The sequence below is a fragment of the Lytechinus variegatus genome, chromosome 1 (genome assembly GCF_018143015.1).
Source record: "Lytechinus variegatus isolate NC3 chromosome 1, Lvar_3.0, whole genome shotgun sequence".
Lineage (NCBI taxonomy): Eukaryota > Metazoa > Echinodermata > Echinoidea > Temnopleuroida > Toxopneustidae > Lytechinus > Lytechinus variegatus.
The window spans coordinates 42,621,371-42,645,574 of NC_054740.1; the positions used below are offsets into that span (position 1 = coordinate 42,621,371).

A 24,204-nucleotide genomic window follows, 5' to 3' on the forward strand; every position below is an offset into this window, starting at 1 on the left:
GTAGTTCTTTTTCTCTTATGATACAATATAGATTTAATATACAAATAGCCATTTTGAGATGATGTACATATAGCTAATAATCAGCCCTAATTTATATACATGTATTGATAAATATTTTGTTTTGATAGTGATTAAAATAGAAAATACAAAGTTAACTTACTCATAATACAAATATTCAGATTGCTATGATGAGTATATACATGTATCTATGGAGCAAAAAATTGGTGCATGACATGTTTCTTTCTGTCATTGTACAAAATCATTTTTCTGTTCTTGTTTCTCTTTCTCATTATCATGCATTCATATGCGTACTAGCTTTTTTTCCTCCCTAATATTATAGGAATTAATGCATAAATTTTTCATTAACAATATTTTTATCATACAAATATACAACATAATTGATCAAATGATAAAGGTTAATTTAGTTTTTATGTATTTTGTCATTATTGAACAGACAAGAAAAGATAACAGAAATTTATCAATATCTATAAAAAGGATATAATGCTTAATACAATGTGATACGTTATCATTATTTTCAATGAATTAGCTGGATATGAAATGGGATGACAAGACAACAACCTTCTGCAGCAACTAGTCAGTCTTCTTTCAAGACCAAGAAATCAAAAGAAAGAGGAAGAAATAGAATCTGATGACAGATTGGGATATGATGCAATTAAATTTGATCAGAGGTGAAGGTCTTTTCCTAATCGTCCGGGGTAGTTGACAAATTGCTCTGAGCAAATCAGGTGAAAGACTTTCAGTAGCTTATAACAATAGTCATTGAAAATCATTGCCTATTTGTTTCATGCAATGCATCCTAATCCTTCAGGTTTCCAAATGCTGAGAAGGAAGGTAATTCTCCATCAGACCAAGTTTCTTCATTTTCGAGCAGGCTAGCAAGTAGCAAATAGTTTTAATTACTAGGGGTTCGGTATTCTGTAAAACAATTGCAAATCAGTTCATACTTCTTGCCTTATGCAACTTATGCAGTTCATACTGCTAACCGGTGTGTTGGCTAAGTTGGTAGAGCGTCCGTCTCACAACTGGGAGGTCAGGGGATCAAACCCCGGCCGTGTCGGACCAAAAGACGTTAAATTATGGGAGTTGCTGCTACCCTGTTTTTCGTTCAACGACTAAAGGGATAGAGCCTCGTCAATCTGGCACTCCACGGTGGCCGCCGGGCCCACGATTAATTGGGCAAAGCAAATTTTCATAGTATTTCATTTCATGTCCATCACGAACAATGAAATATGGATTTTCATTTTTAATGCAAGAAGCAGATCTGCAAAGTTCAGTTTTTAAATTGATTTCCATACATGATATGATTGATTTTCTATCACAAGCTTCCTCCAGTTCCCCAATATTCTTTGTTACAAAAATTATTCTCAGTCTCATTACGATTGATCAATGGACTGATTTCTACGATTGTTTGCATTGACTATTGTACATGATCTTTCATAAAAAAAGCAGCCTGCAATCAATTACTAAGCTTTATGTTATCGGTCTTGTAATTATTTGACATCTTGGGCTGATGAAGGTGAGGTTCAAGAATACTATAAAGGTGAATTTCCTGGAGGATACGTCAATGTACAGGATATTGCTCGGTAATCTGATAAAGTTATGGGTGATTTAATGGAGCAAAACCAAAAGGAAAAGTATTAATTTTCTTGCTTGGATGGTGATATTTAGAATGGCCCTAACTGAGCATGAATATTTACTGATCATTGTTCAACACTGATATACATTTAAAATCAACAGGTTTTTTATCATTAGTCTAATAAGTAGTGTTTTGTTTTGAAACCAGTGAAGTTTTTATTTTGGAGAATAGGCTTATTGATTAGAACAAAAGATAAGCACATTCTTACAGTTTGTGATCGCTTATTTTTGTAATAAATCCTGAATAAACCTTTTTTTCTCATTTCATATAAACTGTAACTAATTTTCAAGTTCCTAAACTGAACATTACATAGATAATTTTATTTTCTATTTACCTTGCATTATAAATGTGTACATGTACAGTACAGGTACATGTAACCATTTAATTCAAGTTTAAGACTCTAAGAGCAAAGAAACAGATTCCTTGTTTCCATCTGCAAATGTGATATTTCGAAATTTTTACAGAAATTCTACTGATTTTCCCCACAAAATAAGAAAATATCCCCTACATATATGTCCAGGTCGTAGAGCATACCCCAATTTATTGTCCTTATAGTACTACCTTATTTGGGGAACCTAATGTATAAAGGGTTGAACATGGAATGATAAGGATAGCATTCATTTAAACAAAATTATTGCAGTGGTAATTTTAGGGACATCCCCACTGTGTCGTGTTTACAGTGTAGGCATAGTGAAGTATGACACCCTTTTATGATATAAAATTGTACACAATGTATGATAGCAAAGTTCTTCTCATTTCCTTACATGTTCAGGTGTATCACACGAAAGGCAAAGTTCATATACATGTATATTTACATATTCAGGTTTTACAGATAAGGATGAATTTTATAGCTTCATTTATCATCCCTAAAATAATAGTAGGCCTATTCAAATATGAATTCGGGAAGAATGTAGGCAAACTTTGTAATATGAAATAAACATACAGTACATACTTCTGTTGGTATATCATTCATTTACATACATGTACATGCATGTCACTATTTCACTTCATTACTTTAATAGCGTGTGCCCCAAGACAATTATGATGTGAAGGATAAATTAAACTAAAAATGTGTTTTATTGAATAGATTTAACAATTTCAGATCATACAATTTTAGATCATTTTTTTATGAATCCCCCCCCCCCCTGGCATCTAGTCTTAACTCTACCGTGTGTCTCAAAAAAAACGTAACACTTTTGAAATGGTTGCCAAATTGAGCATATATTATTTCATGAAAAAATGTCAATATGTATGGAAAGCTAAAGGACCAACCTTTCATATGAAATGAAAAAATTGAAAAAAAAATCATGCTTCGATGAACAGGGTTCACTTACATGTAAGTTAAAAGTATGAAAATGGGCCTGCGCAGGATTTTTCCTTCCAATTTTGGACAGGTATAGCATACAAAATAAATTTGATATGAGATATTCATGATCGATGGATTAAGAGTTAAAAGGATGTTTTGAATACCAGTCCTTTCTCTCTGTCATTTATCAATCCCCAAACACCACCCATGCCACACACACACACCAACTTCCACTCCCATCTTAATGTATCATTGATCTGGTAGATGTGAACAGGATGAAGGAAGAATTGGAAAATGTTTAATTGGAATATTCAAAATCATAATCGACATGATTTAACTTGTTTTTGTCATGTCTGCCCTAATGTGTGTGTGTGTGAGGGTGTGTGCGCGCGCGCGTGTGTGTGTGTGTGTACGTGCGTGTGTGTGTGGTTTGTGTGCGTGTGATAATTGGTTTGAGCAATTGCTTGATGGAATTAATGTTTCAGTGATTTATCGATTGATTTCATTGATCAAAATGAGTGACTGGTTAATAATTTGATTATTAATGGAAAAAAATGATCCACCAAACTTTCAGAAGAAAAGTGATAAAAAAGGAAGGAGTAGGTGAGAGGATAGGAAGAAGGTTGTATGTGTGTGTGTGTGTGTGGGAGGGGGAGGACAGTGGGTTGCGTAATGTTAATTATGATTTGGAATATTTCAATTTAGCCAATTCCCATTCATCCTTAATCCCGTTCACATCTACCAGATCAATGATACAATGAGATGGGAGTGGAAGTGTGTGTGCGTGTGTGTGTGGAGGGGGGGGGTGGGCGGGGGTGTTTCGGGATTGATAAATAACAGAGAAAAAGGAATGGTATTCAAGGTATTCAAAATATCCTGTTGATCCATCGATCATGAATATCTCATATCGACCTTATTTTGTAAGCTACAAGTAACTTACCTGTCCAAAATTGGAAGGAAAAATCCTGCGCAGGCACATTTTCATATCTCTAACTTATTAAAGGAGACACACAAAGAAAATTTCACGAAAGTGATGATTATAGACAAATTATATATGGATGGAAAGGTATTGTCTTTTCATACACAAATATGTCACTAAAAGGTCTTATAGATGCCGTGGAAATGCAAGAAATGAAATTATTAGACACCCTTCTCAGCCCCCCAGACCGACAATCACGCAGCCGAAAACGGTCGAGAATTATGACGTCACACAATCGACGTGCTCATCATCTCTCTGTGCATCATGCACTGAATCACCTTACTGACCTGTTCAATATCTTCCGAATTTACCGTTTTCTTCATGTAATGTGATATTCAATTTCTGTTTTCGACAACTTCAGACCAAACGTGATTCAGAACTGTGTTCCTTTGCCCGTTTTTATTGAATTGTGGACTGTAAAGACCAATTTTGTCCACTGCAGTCGTCATCGTGTTGCTCCACTCCAGTCAGTGAGTGAGTGAGTCGCTGCCCAAATAATATAAGTAGAGAATCTAATCAAGAACTTGAAAATCAAAAGCAGCAATTAAGAAGTAAGATTTAATAAATACAGGACTGAATAGAATCTCACATGAAAATAAAAAGAGAAAAAAGAGCTGATAGGAATGGGGAAGGAACATAATTAAAAAAAAATCCAGAACCAAAAAAAAATCAGAGTTTCGAACCAGGATCCCCGCACTCATAAAAAAACTTCGTGCGTACAGATTTGTCCACAGACCATGTTTTTATATGGACTGTGTTCATAACGATATATGAACAAAGTGCGTTCGCTGCAGTTGCCTCGCAATGCTTCGGCAATCCAAGTGCAATTCCAATCATTTCGCGATCATATATTGCCGTGTTTTTTTGTGGTTCCTGAACTTGCTACGTAATTAAATTTCATAATTTTTATTCAGTTGTGAAGACGAATGTCTATGCTTTATATTGATAATAATATCAATGTGGTGCAAGCATGATTTCTAAGTGAAAATATGCTTTGTTTATTCACGTATATTTCTTGAAAACAAATAATTTTTTCTAAGCTAAATATCGGTTACCAAAATATGTTAAATGCGCATTTCATTTTACTGTTCAGAAAATTCAAAATTTTATCTATGTAATAAGACCAATCTTGAGAGGAATAAACTATTCTAAGAGCAAAAAACGCTGATTGGAAAGATCGTCTTCAATGGGCTGCTGTCAGCTCAGCTGCTCACTGCTCGTGGTGTGACGTCACTCAGCTTGAGCTCGCCAGAGGACGGACGAAGGCAGAAATATGCCATGAAAATAAGTCATTTTTGAGAGCTGATTTCTGCAAACTCTAATCACTATTTTAAAAGGTTAAGTTATATATCTGATTAGTAATACTTCCCCTTTACAATGATGACCAAAAAAAGTCATTATAAAATACTTTTGATTCTTCGGTTGTCTACTTTAAAGTGAACACTGTTCATCGAAGCATGATTTTTTTTCCAATTTTTCATGTCATATGAAAGGTTGGTCCTTCAGCTTTCTATACATATCGACATTTCTTCATAAAATTACATATGCTCAATTTGGCAACCATTTCAAAAGTGTTACGTTTTTTTTTAGACACACGGTATAACATTGGTTAAAGTGTCAAATGTGAGTCTGTGTTTGCAGACTACCCCCCCCCTCAAACTCTGAAGACACATTTCTTTACATTGCACAATTTCACAGAACCTGGTGATAAAGAAAAAGTGTAATGTAATGATGTTTGGCACAGCTTGATCCCACATTTAGCACCACCGAGGAAATTTAATTTTCAAAAGAGATTTTTCAGACACTTGCTTTATTTTTAAAGAGTAGGCTACATGATTGAGATAAGGAAAACATGCAAACATGCAATGTCTATTGCCAGAAACCCTTTAAATCAGGGTAGAAAATATCAACAACAAAATGAAATTAAGGGACTTTGTATTTTTTTCTTCTGCACGTGGGGCAATTATTGATCTTAGGAGGGATATTACTTTCATTTTAAGGGCTACATTTTGTTTGAAACAAGCAATTATACAATAAAAGTGATTATTACCATTCTTTTGTGACAAATCACCCATAACTATTATTGTTTTCCTTTCCTGCTACTAGAGAGGTTTTCTTAGGCTTAAAATGCATCTTACTCTCTTCAAGCACAAATGTTACTTCGTGTTTAAGATATAGAGAATTACATGAACTCAAGTTGATACAAGAACTCTCTACACACATGATGTTACCTTCCTTTAAATGTACTTTTCTTAGCATCTGAGCTGAAGCAGACAGCCAAGAATACATGAATGATGCAATGAATAAAGGGGGGCATCGAGGAAGAGTCATTTTGGTGACTCACGGCTGTCTAGTTAGATAGGGAATTGCGTTCATGTTTTATCTCAACATCTGCCAGTAAATGGTATGTTCATGGTTGAGTTTAAAAGTAAAAAGCATGTATCGCTTTAAAATGTAGCTACGTGATGAAGACCATGCATGGAGAGGTTCCTGTTTATGATTAACTCTTGAAATAGGCTTGAGAAAGTGCTTCCAGCTGACTACTCAGAAATTGTGTTTTCCTCAATGATATATGGGACGTGTTCATTCTTAATTTCAAAGGAATAATGATAACTCATAAGTCATAATAAAAAAAATGCATACACACGGAAATGTTTCCATGGTGGAATGTGGATTTGTATAAATTAAAGTTTTGAACAACTTTTTGATGGATCCCAACTTTCAGATCACAAGCCCTGAAAACATTGAATGAGGAATAGTTTAATAGCACTTTTCTAGAAAGGAAAGTTGTCAGAAAACTTGCTGTCTTTCAAGGGAAAAGAGTTTAGGAACTCTAGCTGTAGAATGAGATTGTCCTCTAGACAAATGACGATGACAAGTAGTTGAAGGAAAATAGTTTAGGAGCTGAAGTACCAGGAAGAATTTGTCCTGTAGACATTTTACAAGTAGTTGAAGGAACTGAAGGAAGCCTGATAATTGTGAGCAGGGGCTCGGGAGGGATCGGGAATGCCCTGGTACTCCCATTGAACCCTATTCCCTGTCACAATGGAGGAAGTAGTATGGAGTGACGTTGCAATGGCAGCTGTTCCTCAGGAAAGACACCTGAAGGGCTTGTACAGAGATCATCCGCATGACTATCACCTTGTTTAGGGGATCACCAGAGGGGATGGGATTGAGGGGATAATTGGGGATTAGGGAAATATGATTCTATCGATTTGAGAATATGAGTCGATGTCTGCTTTGATATTTGCAGATGCAAGTGATATCTTGAAGACAGTATAGACGACTGAAAGTTTCAGTCGATCATACCATGGCTATTTCACAAAGCTTATTGTAACTTAGCAAATGACTGGAAGACATATATATATGATAAGTGCTAAAATGCAAGTTGGAACTAGAAAGTATCATCCAGCAAAACAAATATATTTGACTGCATACCAAATGAAATGAAATTGAGACATTTTTGTCCAGAAAACAAGTTTTAACATCTTTAAAATCAACATCAGCATATTTCAACCTGGCTATGTGATTATAAATCATCAGATGGGGCCTACACATTTGGTTTGTTGTATTCTAGCCCTTCATATATTATGCATAATTTTTACAAAGGGCTTTACAGATATCAAACACTTCTATTAACTATGACTTTTCATTTGAGCATAAGTGATTTTCGTTTCTGAAGACAAGCATCACACAAAACATTGTTAGTATGGGTATTGATTTTTAGGTGATTTTCTGTCATTTTGAATTGACTCAAATGATCAGATGACTGCTACATGTACATCATTCTCGTTCACTGCTCCTAAAACCCTCTATTGTCTAGGTTTTTTTTTATGACTGTACCAATGATTTATAAAAGTTGTTTTTTTGAGACAGTTTTCTTGTCTTGAAGATATTGAAACTTCAAATTTTGTTGTGGATATCATTACAGGTGTTATATTTGCAACCCAATACCATCCATTGACTGATTGATTGATTCATTCATTCATTCATTCATATCATCCGACACAATATATTACGATGGTCATTCATTTTGTCATGCAGCTTGATTTTCATTTGTTCATTCTGTAATAATTACTGCTTTCTTTCAGAGATAGATAGAGAGAGACAGAGAGAGGTAAAAGGTGTACGTAGACAATAAAGTGGATCTTTAATAGACAAACAGACATACAGACAGACACGAACATAAACAGACGTACAAGCCTGTGTTCAGGGTCTGTGTTTTTTCACTTAATTTGTGATTTAAATTTAGAACTTACTGATTCACCGTCACATCCTTCTCCTTTACAATGTACATCATAACCTGTTTTCTCAGTAGCGCGATGGCGAATGTCCTTTATCACTTCAGCAGTGACTTAACTATTTAATGAATGATGATGAGTTCCATGTGTTCACACTTGCTCATGAGACACGTTTTTAATCTTATACTTCTTCTCAGTCAATGAAATCAAATTATGAAGATGATATTTCCAGATATTAATACATCAATGGAGGCCTCATCACCACTCTGATAAATTAGCCCCTGCACTCGTGCTTCGTATCATGTTTATAAAGTACTAGTATCTGCATTGGCACTCTGAAACTGCATATACATGTAGTAGTTGGAAATACATGTATGATTGCAGTTGGTAATTCTCATTGTCATACATAATTGCATGTAGATAAAATAGTTTGATGGATAATGAAAAAGAATTAAAAATTTTCAAAATGACAAGCGGAATTCCCATAATTTCCAGGGTTAGTTTTTGAGGCCAGAATTTTTGTTTTACAAAAAAATGAAAATTAATGAAAATTCAATGAAATTAATTCAAATTATACTATACATTAGTGAAAATTCCACCCATCAAACATTTTGTGAGCCAAGTTTATCTCTATTTTCTAGTGTGTGAAACAAGTTTTGTAAATTGCTTTTCGATGAAAGATTGTCAGTATTTATAATTGCTTTATCGTATGTTTTGTGCATGCCACAAAAGAACACAGAATTTGATTTTCTGAGCACAGAAGAGTAAAAAATTATTTTCCTACATGATCATAAACCTGTTTGATGAAGACTGAGCTCGCATATATGAGGAGTGGAGTGTCTATTGAAATATGTGTAAAATTATCCAACAGGTTAACAGGCAAAATGTAGCAATGATAAAAACACACACAGTTTAAACTTTGAGAAATCAAAGCCGGGGGGGGGGGGGGGCACTTCCATTGACGAGTGGATACCATGCGTGACTATGGGGTCACAAAAAGCACCCTAAACATGTATTTTAATATTCTGAAAATTCACCCCTTAACAAGTATTGGAAACAAACGATATCTTGGCAAGTACATGTATTCCCTGAATTGACCCCCTAAACAATTACAGCGATAGTCTAATTGTTATGTCACGGACGTCGGTTGCGGTACCTACATCATTTGGGTTAGTACCATCTCCCACATCTCACGCAAATCGTACTCTAAACACGTATAGCGTTGACTTTTGGGGCAAAAAGTATGTCCTTTATAAAAAATTTTAGTCTTCCTTTTTTTCACCCTTGGAATTTGACCCTAAACACGTAGCTTTCCTAGCAAAAATAGATAACCTTTTTTTCATTATTTTAGTGTTTTTGACACCCTTATTATGTGACGTACGTAACGTGCTCTATCTTTAAAAAGACATCCTTTTTACGTGTTTTTGGGGGATCGTGCATGGTATCCACTCGTCAATGTAAGTGGCCCCCCGGAATCAAAGCTGATTTGATAACCTTATAATTAATTCAGCATTCTTCTTAAAAATCACTTTCTTTCTCCATCTTTTTATCCATAGATTGTTGACAAGAAGAGCCGTATTGAATTAGACACCAATGCTAAGACGTACTACTTGGCTACTGACAATGGTGGTAAGCTATACTTGACAAAATAATAAATGTATATTCAAAAATACATGTACTTACATTTGAAGTGCTCAGTTGCAAAAGGTAACATATCCACTTTTAATGAAAATTGAGCTCGTCTGTTTGTTACTCAGGTAGGGAATCTCTGCATTAAATCATAATTATAACCCCAATATTTGTGAGTATCCATGATAAGAAATGCCCTTCTTTTTTTTTATTAAAAGACACTTGCACAAATATGGGATACGAATGCATTTTCTCTAAAGTAATGATTATGAATGAAATGCCTTTTATAACTGAAGTATTGGTATAATGTTGCACTTAACTACTGTTATCTATCTGCCATAAGGACTTTAAAGTTTGATTTTATATGTATCTAGATTTTGTCAATAGTTCCTGATTATAAATTTTGAGAAAAGCCAACTGAAAGTCATCCTGAATTTCAGATTTGATTTGAAATAATCATTGACAAATAAATAAATAAAATATTACAAGATTAATAGGCCTACTATACATAGACCGACAAAGAAAATTCAAGAAAATTCAGAATACGATTTTTTTTCTAAAGTAAAGTTGATGTATTTATTACCTTTTTTTTTAAACTTAAATTGTATTTGTCCTGAATACTTTTACCAGAGGTACTTTTTTGGTAAGGTGTATGTTTATTAAAAGAAAATAATGGAATTTTATTTTGAATTTTACTAAATAACATACTCAAAATCACATTTTTGTGAAGAATGCATTTAAATTTATTAAAAATAGAAAGTCATGCACATTGCTATAATTGCTTGGTCAAATGCACTCCTCTTTTTATTGTATCTTTTCATCCTCTTTTCTTTTCATTGAATAGTTTATTTTCCTATCAGTCCCAATCATAGCTTTTCATGAATTATGAATGAATCATGATCTTGTCTAATCCTCATAATTTACATGTGAATTTAATAAAGAACGAAGGTAAGACATATTTGTAGTTGGATTTAACAGAGTTTTCCACATTTCTGAGGAAACAAAATGTTTTTTATGGTTCAAAATGCAGATGTTGATTAGCTGTGAATATTCAGAAAGTGGTCTCGTTTCTTTTTTTCTCTTGAAAAGGATATTCCTAATTAGAAATCCAAAAACAGCCTTTTATTTCCTTGTTTGTGATGTCCTGTTACCCCCACACATTTTATCCATTACTTCTATTAGGGGAGAGAGAAAAGAAATGAATTTCAATGAAATGGAAATTCATCCTGACATTAAAGATGAATGCCCGTTGTGGTAGTGATCTCAAATTGAGTTTGAACAGAATCCAATAAAATGACCACATAAGTGTTTGTTTTATAAATTATAAAATATGGCTCTGGGAAAAGACTTTGTAATTGCTGAGAATGAGCAAAATACATGTAAGCACAGAATTCCATAAAATGTCGGGTATTTTTCCAAGCAATATTAATACACTATCCTACATACCCCTCCTTGTGTTAGTGATCATGAGAATTTCACAAAGATAATTTATTTCAATGTAATAGATCTAGGTCTAAAACTTGATTTTAAAGACTTTCTCATGAAATAATTGTTTGCTGCAACTACTTTCTCTTATACCTTTAAAGTTGATTTTTCAACAAAAATAGAGATTTAAACAAGAGAAGAAATAATCACTAGAGGGTAATCATTTGTCTCGCAATCTACTATGGTCAACAAGGAAATTCGTGATTATTTCAATCCGCAATAATGAACCTATTTAGTATAAGAGAAGAAATATTAGTGAAGATCAAATAGAAATCCATCAGAAAATGAGAGGTTAAAAATAAAATTCAAAGTTTTGAATTTGAGGTGTCATATGCAAACACCTACCCCATATGTCTTCATGAAATGTTAAGTTCCTTAAATTTCCATATTTATTGGTTTACAATGGCTATTTTCTCATAGTAGTTTGTTTGAAACGATGTGTGTGATTGATTGTGTTCTTAAATGCACAGATAAATGCATCTTTTCATCTTTTCTGAGAAGATTTAATTTCTTTTAAATTTAGATCACATGATATGTGGAGGAGCTGCTAGCTTTTGAAAATCCTTCATGCAAACTGGTTGAACAATTCGTTCCTAAAAACCCCATATCAATTCTGCTCTCCTTAAACAACACATTCCGCCCTTACTACTATCGAAACGAAATCAATTTTTTTTTGTAATTATTTATGCACAATGTAATAATAATAAGAAGAAATTTGAAGTACTGTAAACAATAACATCATAGCAAGTAGTATAATATGCGCTTGTTTAAAGACAAATGTAGACTTTGAGTAACCATCATTTACATAAATCTATCAATTGTTGTTTTGAAGCTTATTTTGCATTTTTTTTCTCTCTCTCTTGTTATTCAGATGAGGGTACAATATGGGCCAACATTTTGATGCAAGCAATCATTGCCTTCCAGGTAAGAGTGTAAACCAATCGGCTTGTATTCTCTGATAGCCACGGTTCAGTTTACCTTGGTTAGTGTAGACCACCCTTTTATGGAGTGCCATTTGTCCACTCCATAAACAACTGAAAATTATTCTAATCCTGTGTCAAAAAGTTAAATTGTGTCATGAAATGAAAAGAAAAGGAAACTACCCAAATTTGATGAATTTTGATGAATTAATTGGTATATTATCACAGTATGATATCTTTGGCAAGATGAATTATCAAACTCAGCATTCCATAGAAGTGGGGCCTAAAATCTTAGTTTAGTCTAGGGTAAAACCTAGGTTTAACTTTAATTGTCAGAATACCACCCATTAAAAAAAAACAAAATCTACATCTTGGTACATGTATGTAAGCAAGCAAGCAAAATAATAAAACCAGCCTTTATGTTTTGATTTTTAGGGCATTGTCACTACATGTATTCTGTTATACCTTTTCAAGAAGTTATACCCCTTCAAAATCCTTACGTTCCTCCTTTTCCAATTCTCTTGTTACCCCCAAAGTTTCCAAAACCTGGGGGGAAAGATTATTTCTTTACTCATCCTCTTAAGTTATGGAATAGCCTCCCTGAAAACATCAAACAGTGCTTGACATCTGAAACTTTCAAACATTACCTTCGAACGTTTCTCTTCAATTCTTCTTAATTTCCTTTATAATTTCCTAAAAAGCGCCTTGAGCACTTGAGTGGATTTGGCGCGATATAAGTCAAATTATTATTATTCTAAAGGATACATTTCTTTATTACAGCACAAATGTGAAACACTAAAAAGGGCAACAAAAATATCCAATATTTGAGTGACTTTTCCTAGAACAGTTCCATTGCTAAGAGTTAAGGATTCCCTTTAAGAGATTTGATATTGTAGAAGGATGCATGTCCTCTAATTCATGTGCATGGTCTTAAAGGGATACTCCAGGCTGAAAAGAATATGATTTGAACAGATCAGACAATGAAAATGAATAAAAAAAATCTTACAAAGGAAAACAAAGATATGGAATTTTAAAGATTAGCATTATTCAATTGAAACAGATCTAGGCATCTCTTCATGAATATTCAATGAGCAAACTGATGATGTCATATCCCCACTTGTTTTTTTTTGTTATTATAAGAAATTAGTTTTATTTAAAAATTTTCCTCAACAACTAAAAAAATTGGATTGACAACTGGTTTAGTGCATTAGATGTCCATTGCTGCAACTTATTTAATCAAAAGGGAGACATTTCATTAATTCATTCACATATATACAAAAAATGAAACAATTATGATTTCATGTAATAACATAAGAAAAAGGAAAGTGGGGATGTGACATCTGCCCACCTAATGAATATTCAACAAACATATGACTGTTTTCACAATATATTGCTAAATTTTAACATTTGATAACTTCACTTTTATCAGATTGTGATGATATTTTCAGCATTTTATGTGTGAATTATACTCTATTTATTTAGATATAAATATTTTCAGCACGGAGTATACCATTGAGATCTGTACTGTAATATTTAATTGATACTCCTTTTTTTCCTCTTACATGTATTTTTTCCCTGGAATGAACTGTATGTGGCATTCTGTGCAAATAGAATATTGTTGGACTCACAAAAAATACATGTTAATTTCATGGATTTAAAATAAATACAGATTCAAGTTTATTTGATTTCTAACTCAAACTTGAATATATACAGGAGGGTTGTGGTTATGGACCTATCAATTCTAGAATTACTTGAACCACAATTTTGAATTAATATGAAGATAGATGGCACAAAAATCAGCAGCAGTGAATAATAATTTCCAACAAATACATAAAATAACCTCTCACATTTGATCTCATTACATTATTTCAAGCTCATGTTACATGTACATAGATATCTGTTGTACTGTTGCAACATCCTTTTGATATCAAACATATCCGATGCATGGCAAACGTTTGGATCTATAGTTATACCCCCACTGATCCATCCCTTCCTTTAATTTTCCCCATTTCACTAAAACCTGAAGTCTGCAAACAACAATAGCTATGGTGGCATGGTGAGTTGTAGGGGAATGCACGTGTATAGCACAACATAGATTGCTTGCACATTTTGTACTTACCTCAAAAGATAATTTCATTTGCAGTTTTATTTGGCAAAAGAAAAAACAAACAAACTAGATCATGAGAAGTATTCAGTGCTTCACAAATTACAGTATGTTTTGACTGGCAGGACAAGAAAAGAGAAGAAATTATTATTTTTGTGGTTGGTGTTGAGCAAAGTAATAAACCAAAGCAAATAACAAAAGAGAAAAATTAACATAAAATAATTATGTTTATTGCAATAAAACCTTAACAAGGGTTGATAATACTTACAGTTAATAGTGATTTATGCCCATCCTTTTTGTCAAAAGTGATTATTTGTTTTAAATTTCTTTATATCGTTTTTGTAGAATTCTCTGATTTATCTGCTCAGAATGATTATCATAATATTGTCAGCACGCAGCATTAGCAAAAATGATAGAAAGTTATTTTGCTTCCGTATCTCAAAGTTATCTTTTGAGGAAAGTTGTAATTGGGCCTATTGCAGGAAAAATTGCAATTGAATACAACTCCTTAAAATCAATCACAACCTGATATTGAGCCAATCAGAAGCCAGCATTCAGGAATTGCATTTGATGTCAAGAGTTGCATTTGAACGCAAATTTTTCTGCAAGAGGAGCTGGGATGATTAATGTCAAGTAACTGTTGCACGAGTAATAGACAGACTTTTATTTTGTACAGGGGTTTTGTTTTTGATTTGGTACATGGACTTGTAGTTCTGTCTGGTTTTGAGTTTACATTGTGCTTGTAAATATAATCCTTTTAGTTTTTAAGATTGTTTGTATTCTCTGAGAAGTACATAATTCATTTTTTTTTAATGAAAAGATCTAGAAACAATAAAAAGAATGATTTTTGTGGTAACACCATGTATATGTAGGTTAGTCCTGAAAAAGACTGTTGGTTTATCTTTCTTGTGCTAAATGATATACTCCAGGGGCCCGGGATACAAAGATTTGCGATTGATCCGATCAATTGCAACTATGGAAAGCCAGCAAAGTCAATATACATGTATGAAATGCATGTTGGTTCAAAAAAATTCTAGATATGAATGTATATCGATATAGTCATTAAATTCTTGACAATTTTGTGTGTTTTCCTTTGTTTACAAAGGACAGTTTTCAAATTTCCTGTAGAAAAAATTATGATACTAATGGATTTCCATAGAGTTACGATTGATTGGATCAATCGTAACTCTTTGTAAGACAGGGCCCAGGTATCCATGGAGTTTTGATTTAGTTCATAACAAAGGATCACAGGTCGTTCATAAAGTCACTCGTAAAGTCCGAACAGCTTCATGAAGCACCCATCAGATATATGTTTTGCATGCATGGGATACTAAATAGTTGTGATTGGAACATTTTGTTATGGGAATGTTGTATGATTTATTTGTATTTGTTGATTTTTTTTCTTTTTCTGTTAAATGTGGTCTTATTGCATTGCATTTTCCTTATGTATGTATTCAGTATGTGTACATGTATTAGTGTTATGTTTTATGGTCGTGGGCCAATATTGTTAGCCTATTAAAGTCAGATTAATATAGAATCTGGAGACCTTGAAAAGGAGCTTAAATTCATTACTATTTAAAAGCTGAAATTCTCTCATCAGAAAGCATAGACATAAATACCAACTTCATTGTCCGGAGTCTTACTGTTAGAGGAAAATACTGTATGTACAAGAACAATTTTCTCGGAAATCTGTAATAAAAAAAAAGCTTCCAGTTTCATGGAAGGGAGATATAATCATAGTAATACAATTATGTACTTGTACACGCACAATATGATATTTTTCTTTAATCTTTGAAGTGTAAGTAATTTTGTGTAGAGGTTCTGACTCTCACCTTGCAATCAGAGGGTCATGTGTTCGAATCCCACCATGGCCTTTGGCAAGGCGTCAATCCACACTTTGCCACTCTCCACCCAGGTGTTAAATGGGTACCCGGTAGAATGCGAAAGCCTATGTAGTATGCTTTGCAATCAAGTCTTGAAACTCTTGTTGGAATGCTCCCCAGAGAATGGAGAAAGTGCATGCATTGTGTGTGGGTATGCCAGGATCCTATGACTACAAAATATATCTGTATAGTGCTTACAGATGTTGTTTTGATGTATTAGGGGTACTCCAGGCTGAAGTAAATATGAGTCGAACAGTAAAAAAAATCAGACAAACAAAACACTGAAAATTTGATCAAAATCGGACTCGGAAATTTGACAAAGTTATGACATTTTAAAATTGTGCATTTTTCGGTGAAAGGTTCTAGGCATGTCTTCATAAATATTCAATAAGCAAATTGATGATGTCATATTCCCCTTTCTTCTTATATTAAATTAGGTTGATTTAAATTTTTTCCTCCAAGAACTAAAAAAAATGGATTGACAACTGATTTAGTACTTTAGATATTCATTGCTGCAACCATACATGTAAGAGAGACATAATGAAACAATTAAGAGTTTATGTAATTGTAACATGAGAAAAAGGAAAGCAGGGATGTGACATCATCAGCCCACCAAATGAATATTCATGACGACGTGCATACCACTGTTTTCACAAGATATTGCGAAAGTTTAAAATTCAATAACTTTGTTATTTGTCAACCGATTTTGATGAAATTTTTGGCATTTTGCTACATAAATTTTACTCTATTCGTTTAGATATACATATTTTCAGCCTGGAGCATCCCTTTTAGCGCTATATAAAAGTGGATTATTATTATATATCATTGGGGCAGAAATTCTCCTTGAGCTGCATCATTTTATCATTGTCAACACAGATAATAAAACAATGGGAATCAGGAAGGCCATAGTAGACACAGAGCAAGGCGTCATCTTACAAAGCGTTACGATTGATCCAGTCAATCAATTTTCAATTTTCTTCCGCAGGAAATTTGCAAAATGTCCTTTGTAAACAAAGGAGAACACAAATCGTCAAGAAATCAATGAATTCATGTATACACATTCATATCTCAAAAATCTTTTTAACAAACATGCATTTTATATGTTGATTTTGCTGGCTTTCCATAGTTGGTATTGATCTGATCAATCGCAACTCTTTGTAAGACAGGCCCCAGATTCTGGCCATATTGATTCTGGAATACGTCTGTTGCCATATCATATTATGTGTAATGTGATTTGGTTCAATGAAATTTCAGAAATTTGCAAATAACATTTTTGTGGTCATCAAAGGGACAGCAAGTCTGGTATTCATTCCTTTCCAAGTGCATTGCATTTTGGTTAGACATTTTTGAAAATGATGTGCATCCCTTTCTAAAATTAGTATTCTATATTGAAAGTCATGTGCGTCTATTTTTTTCCAGATCCATTCCCACAATAGAGTGTGTGGACTTTGATCAGCATATAGGTCCATTAAACAACTAGAGCATGGAGATATTGGCGATGAAATATGCACTTGTCTAAATATGGAAATGAGGAAAAGAAACTCACATCCAGGATACTACATCTATATAACACAAGTTCTAAAGTCCAGTTTAAGGCTATGATCTAAATTTGTGCCAAATATGGGAAACCAAAAATTTCTAAATTTTGTTTTATGTCGCAGAAATCCATGATATATTTGTTTCTGTTTTATTTCACTTCAGTTAGATAGCCCTTATTTAAGTTGTTGAAATGATTTGCAAATGACTGTGGTCCATATTCTAAAATCCAGTTTAATTTGGACACGGTCTAATATACTAAAATTATGGTAAGCAAAAAATGTCAAAATTTTGTTTACTCGAAATATTTTTTTTTTATTACGCTACATTTTTCCCATGTTTTAATGGTAAATAAAACAACTTTAGTTATAAAGACAATTATGAATTGAACTGCTAAATTGGTTTCAATTAAACCTAACTTTATAATATGGGCTTTTGTGTTTACTTTTAAAAAGTAACCATTAAATATTGTGGAATATGGTTACTGGAAATCAAAGGGCAATGTGCCTTTTTAGATATTAAATAATTAAGATTCCTATATTTTCATTTTGTAAGTGGCTGTAATTTATCCATGCAATATGTCATTACCAAATGAATCTAGACAAGTAGTCACTTGGTTTTAACTACTGTAAAAACTTTAACTGAACAAAATTTTCACTTATTTGGTACTTTTTTCAACTCATCTATATTTGGAATTTATTTAGAAAACCAGATTCAAGTTTGTCAGATAGTGCTTTCAAATAAGTTCAGATAGTGCCCTTAATTTTCCTCTTTTTTTAAACACCATTTTACATTCACATCTTCCTATTATTATAAGTCATATTTGATTATATGATCTCTACTTCCTCTTGCATTCATTAATAGTATACAGTGTTATTTTGTGTATAATTTTGAGCTTGATGAAGTGAAAGGAATTACACTTCCAGAAAGGTCATAAGCCCCTGAACTTATATTATTTCCCTTTATGTGATGGAGCATGAGATTATGTGCATATTGAGAAATATATTATTTTTACAGATTGTACAGTTAGTCTATTCATGGACCTATCACAATAGTAATAGGTCTATGGTCTATTAGACATTTTGTCATCATGTTGGTAAGAATTAAAGATGATAAATTATAGTCTCTACTTATTACTTGTTAAGGTATTTATTGAAAATTCTCTATCTCCCTTCAAAACTGCGAAGAATTAAAAGAAAAACATCAAATGAGCTTAACATTGGAAATTAACTTACATCTACATGTAAATTGAAAATAAGGAAGTTATGATATTTAAAACTTTATTTCTAATATGCATATTCTAGTTGGTATGCAATTGTGAGAGCTGATTAAAGTACAAGTCCACCCCCAACAAAAATTTGATTTGAATACAAAGAGAAAAATCCAACAAGCATAATACTGAAAATGGAAAAGTTCATCAAAATCGGATGTAAAATAAGAAAGGTATGATATTTTAAAGTTTTGCTTAATTTCACAGTTGTATGCACATCCTGGTTGGTGTGCAAATGAGGAGACTGATGATGTCATCCACTCACTATTTTATTTGTATTTTATCATATAAAATATAAAATATTCTTATTTTCTCTTCATTGCCAAGTGAAACAACGATTAACTCCTCCCAGAACAAGTGGAATTAGCATTGTTTAATACTACGTGTATATGGTTCAATCAAGTTGGTCCTTATTGTCAAATTTGTAAAAATTGAAATATTGTATAATTCAAACAATAAAAACAAAAGAAATAGTGAGTGAAGGACATGATCAAATCTCATCTGCATGTCACTGAATTGTACATACCACTGTTTTGTGAAAAAATAAGCAAAACTTTAAAATGTCATATCTTTCTTATTTTACATCGGTTATTCCGATTTTTGTTCTGCAAGTTGATTTTTCTCTATTTATTTAAATCAACAATTTTCTGGGGTGGACTTGACCTTTAAGTCACACATCCACCATGTCTCTTTTTATTTTTCTTATTTGAAATATTGAATTGTCTGATTTTATACATTTGATTTTATTAAGAACTCTTCATTAATCACTTGAAATTATGATAATCATGATTTTATATTTACCATGAGTATTCAAACCATGTTTTTCTTTATCTGAGAGAAAAAAGAATCAATTATTTGTAGGAGATAATGCCGGGATATGTGTATCACAGAGAATATCTGAAATTCTAATATGTTATTTATAAGTTTCCTCTTTTTTTAATCCAATTTTAATGAAATTATCTACAAAATATTTGTTCCCTTTCCCTCTGATCATTCAAATCAACATGTTTTGGGCTTACTTGGCATATAAGGAGGAATAAATTCACTTTCATTCAGCAGAAGGCCAATCATTAATAAAAAAAAATAAGGCCTTAATGAAAAAAAAATAAGAGGGCTCAAAATATCATAAAATTAGAATTCAATATTGTAGTGGATGTAAAAGAGATTTGACAGTCTCTATAATTTTGCAAGTTGGGAATGTGTAGATTATTTTCTAATATTTTGACTGTAATACAAATTAAAACTTAAATTGGACAGGGTTTATTAATTGAAAACTTCTTTTTTTGGGGGGGTGCCTGCTGTATTACTGACAGTGCATCCAGACTTAAAGCCTAACATTGGATTCATATGTGTCTGGAGAATTCATTCCATATCAGGGATGCGAATTGATAGTTATTTCTCATGTTATTGGATTGGTAGAACAGGCTTGGTGAGGATTAATACAGATTGCAGATACTCCTTCCAACATCTACCATTCATAGAGAGAGAGAGAGGGGGGGGGGGGATACAAGGTGTATTCAGACTGGCTTGATTACAAAAATACTCAAAAATTTATGAAATCTTATATAGGGCTCTAAGTACTGGGGGATCATTTCTAGTATTCTTTCCCACCCAAACCAGAGATTTTCAGGGCTAAGTTCTTGAAGAACTTCATGAACATAATAGTATGGTCATGTATGGATTTACACTGTTTACTATGATTCGAAATCGCTAACTCAGCCACCTAATACTCGCTAATTCATATCACAGTGATTGATAGGATATAAGTTTGACTTGTACTTTGCTTTCACGCTGCCAAAATACCCATGACCTCAGAATATTTTCTGCATAACTTCTCTTAATCTTTGTCAAGTACCTAGTATTTAGCAGATATTTTTTTAGAATATTACCAATATCTTGCTTTCACATTGGGAGAAATACCTGGTGTTGTCTGAAGGGTAGATCAGAGCAATATGTGGTATTGTGGGCTTTTGAGTCGGTCTGAAAGCATCTGCTGTCTACCAGAGCGAGGAGAAAATGAAGAAAAGTCGCTACTGATGATTCACTTACAAATCTACTGACCATGTTTCTCTCTTTAATCCATTTCTGCATGGCATGTGCTTCAAGTCAAGTGTAATTTGTAGTAGTAATTATATTTAAAGATGCTTGTTAATGACAAGAATTTCAATCTAAAAATATCAAATATCAGTTTTATTTGATAGTAATCTAATGGTTTTATCCAAGATTTTCCATAGTAACAGTGCTCAGCCAATCAAAATCTAGGAGGTTGTCAGATCAGGGTCCCGTTGCATAAAAGTCACCATTATGGTAACTTTGACTTGCCATGTAATGGTAACTTGCATGGAATCCTTGATTTTTTGATTGGCTGTTGATCAGCATGACCACCGTAGTTACCATCGGATGGCAGAGTTAGTAACTTTTATCAAACAGGCCCCTGACAACCTGTCAGACAAATAATGTTGATGAACTGCTCTCCTGATATGCCAAGGGCATGTTCACATGTACAAACCTGTTTCATGAAGCATGATATGAAAACAAATAAATCATACCATTAAAAGCTACTGAAATCCTTCAATTTGATTGGCTGATTGTAAATTTGTTATAGGCAATGTGCATTTGTTATTGTGATAAGTTTTTTATGAAATGGGACCCAGGTCAGTTTACATGTATATATCAGGAACACGTTCAGCCAACTACTCGTAAAGCCTTGCAAATCTTACAAACAGCTTTATGAAGAAACTTCTCCCAGAAAATTAATGTTTTCTTATTTTTTGTCTTCTCTCTTTTAGCCCCCTCCTGGTGGTTTCCCAAAGGGCGGTGATATGAGCTGTCCTGATAAACAAGTATGTTTGTTTATATCATACACTTTGTGACCCAAGTTTTGATTTCATTTTTAAAAATATATGCACCATATAAAAGGAAGACTATAAAAAAGGATGATTTGCACAATTTATGTATTGCTTGTTTGATTTTAATTGTGATTGCAACATTAAAAATAATGCAGTTGCATTTTAGCAGAGGAGAAAGTGGAAGTACATGTACATGTACTGCTCTGGATCAAGCATGCACATTATATCTACATAATTTGAAGATAGATGAATGATTGTTTCCATTTGTAATTGGTAAACTATTCGATATTCGATTGCATATTGATAAATTCACTAAGGACTTTTTTATGAAATTTAGCTGACAATGTCTACTTTCATTTCAGATTGCAATTCTTGATTATTTTTGTATATTTTTTTTCTCTCTGTGATGTGATTAATAATTCAATTATTTTTCTTTACTCTGATAGGGATATCTGAAAATGGAAGGGTGCAATCATAAAAGGTAAGTTCAAATAATAAAAGATAAATGAGTAGAATAATCCAGGTTTAAAATCGGTGCAGTAACTACTAGTTGCTGATTTTGGTTTGGCAGGTTTTAACTCACGCTTGCATACATGTATATTGATCTTGCCCTTTTCTTTTCCTTCAATATGCCTTATTGTCTTTTCTTATCTTGTCTTTATTAATGATGATGATAATAATAATAATAATCTGATTACTTATTATGTACTTTAATAAGATATACATTGTACATATCTAAAAGTAAGAGCTTACAGATTTATGGTCATCAGATTCAGTTGGTCATTCCCACACACAATGTATGCACATTTTCCGCTCTTTGGGGAGTATTCAAGCCAGTCACCTATTAGGCACACACAGTGATGGACGGTTTCTATTATTTGACTGTCACATCTTTTTCAATTTGTGTCATGAAATGCTACCAAAGTGTTGTGCTACCAAATGCTACCAAAGAGTGAAAAACACTTGTTTTTACATGTTTATACTGACAGCAATGTGCAGACAAAGTTTTGGTAACATAAATGAGCTACTAAAAGGAAAACTTTGAGATTCAATTACTTTCATACTTTATATGTCATATTTTCCCCAAATTTGTATATTTCAGATACGTCGCAATTAAAGGAGAGATGCTGTGTTATTACGCATCAGAAAGGGTAAGTGTAGATTCGCACAATTTTCATAAAGGTATTCATTCAATTATGTATTTTCATTCCACATGAATTGCTCATATACATGTATGAACATATATTCTTAATTCCATTTGTATTGTTTATTTGAACAAGTTTCATGGCAAGCACTGGATATAAGAATTCATATTCAAAGTGACTATCCCATTCATTTTAGTCAGGAGTCATGTATTTGATGTCCAGTTCATTTTTCTTTCTGCAGGATTTTGAGGCAGCCGTACCAGTTTCTGATATACAGATGATGCTGGCCAATGCAAGAGTTAACCCACAAAAGCCTGATAAGATAGTATTAACCACACCTAGTACAACTCACAAGTGAGTACATTCGAGTGAATTTATTAATTCTATTTGTTTTCCATTTACCATCATATTTTTATAGGTGTGTAGCTGTTATGCAATTTGTTTCATCACCTGTAAACATGTGAATATTGTTGGTAAATTAATAAATCAAATCAAATCAAATAATCAACCTTAAAGCTAGTACTGTCTCTAAAACATGCTTGTTACCAATTTCAATGTCATCACCTCCTACATGTACTTGCTTTTACTATCATCATCGCCGTGATAGTGACTGTGATCCTCATAATTTCTCTTATTATAAATTTCTTTGTCGTCGTCATCGTCGTCGTCGTCATTATCATCGTTATCATCATCGTCATCATCATTATCATCATCATCATCATCATCATCATTATCATCATCATCATCATCATTATCACCATTATCATCAGCAACATCATTTTTCATTAACATCATTATCATCATCATTGTCATTGTCATCTTTGGCGTCAATGTAATCATCGTGATCATCTTTATCATCTCAGTTGTCAGTATATAATCATAATCATTGTCCTTAAGCTATCATCATCACAATCACTTGCATCCATGTAATCGTCATGGTCAACTTTGTCATTACTATTGCCACCATATAATCATGCTCATCATCCTCATAGCTACATGTATCATCCTCATTATCATCCTCGCCATGATCATTCCTTCCATCATCAATGTTATTATCACCATCATCATTTTCACATTTGTCATTTTTGTCCTCCTCATCATTGTCATCTTGCCAGTATCATGAACATCATCATTATCATCATCATCATCATCATCACCATCATCACCATCATCATCATCATCACCATCATCATCACTATC

General features: G+C 33.0%; 1 protein-coding gene across 7 annotated transcripts in view; it reads left to right on the forward strand.

The window, feature by feature from the left end:
• The window catches only part of LOC121414489 (arf-GAP with Rho-GAP domain, ANK repeat and PH domain-containing protein 1-like), a 123,772-nt gene that overhangs the window by 41,982 nt on the left and 57,586 nt on the right, over window positions 1–24,204 (forward strand). For all 7 annotated transcript variants that reach the window (XM_041607688.1, XM_041607695.1, XM_041607705.1 and 4 more), the window contains exons 9-15: window positions 9,740–9,812; window positions 12,169–12,221; window positions 14,244–14,273; window positions 21,800–21,853; window positions 22,306–22,340; window positions 22,962–23,010; window positions 23,246–23,358. In XM_041607688.1, the coding sequence (XP_041463622.1) occupies window positions 9,740–9,812; window positions 12,169–12,221; window positions 14,244–14,273; window positions 21,800–21,853; window positions 22,306–22,340; window positions 22,962–23,010; window positions 23,246–23,358 (407 nt within the window). The remainder of the gene's footprint in view (window positions 1–9,739; window positions 9,813–12,168; window positions 12,222–14,243; window positions 14,274–21,799; window positions 21,854–22,305; window positions 22,341–22,961; window positions 23,011–23,245; window positions 23,359–24,204) is intronic.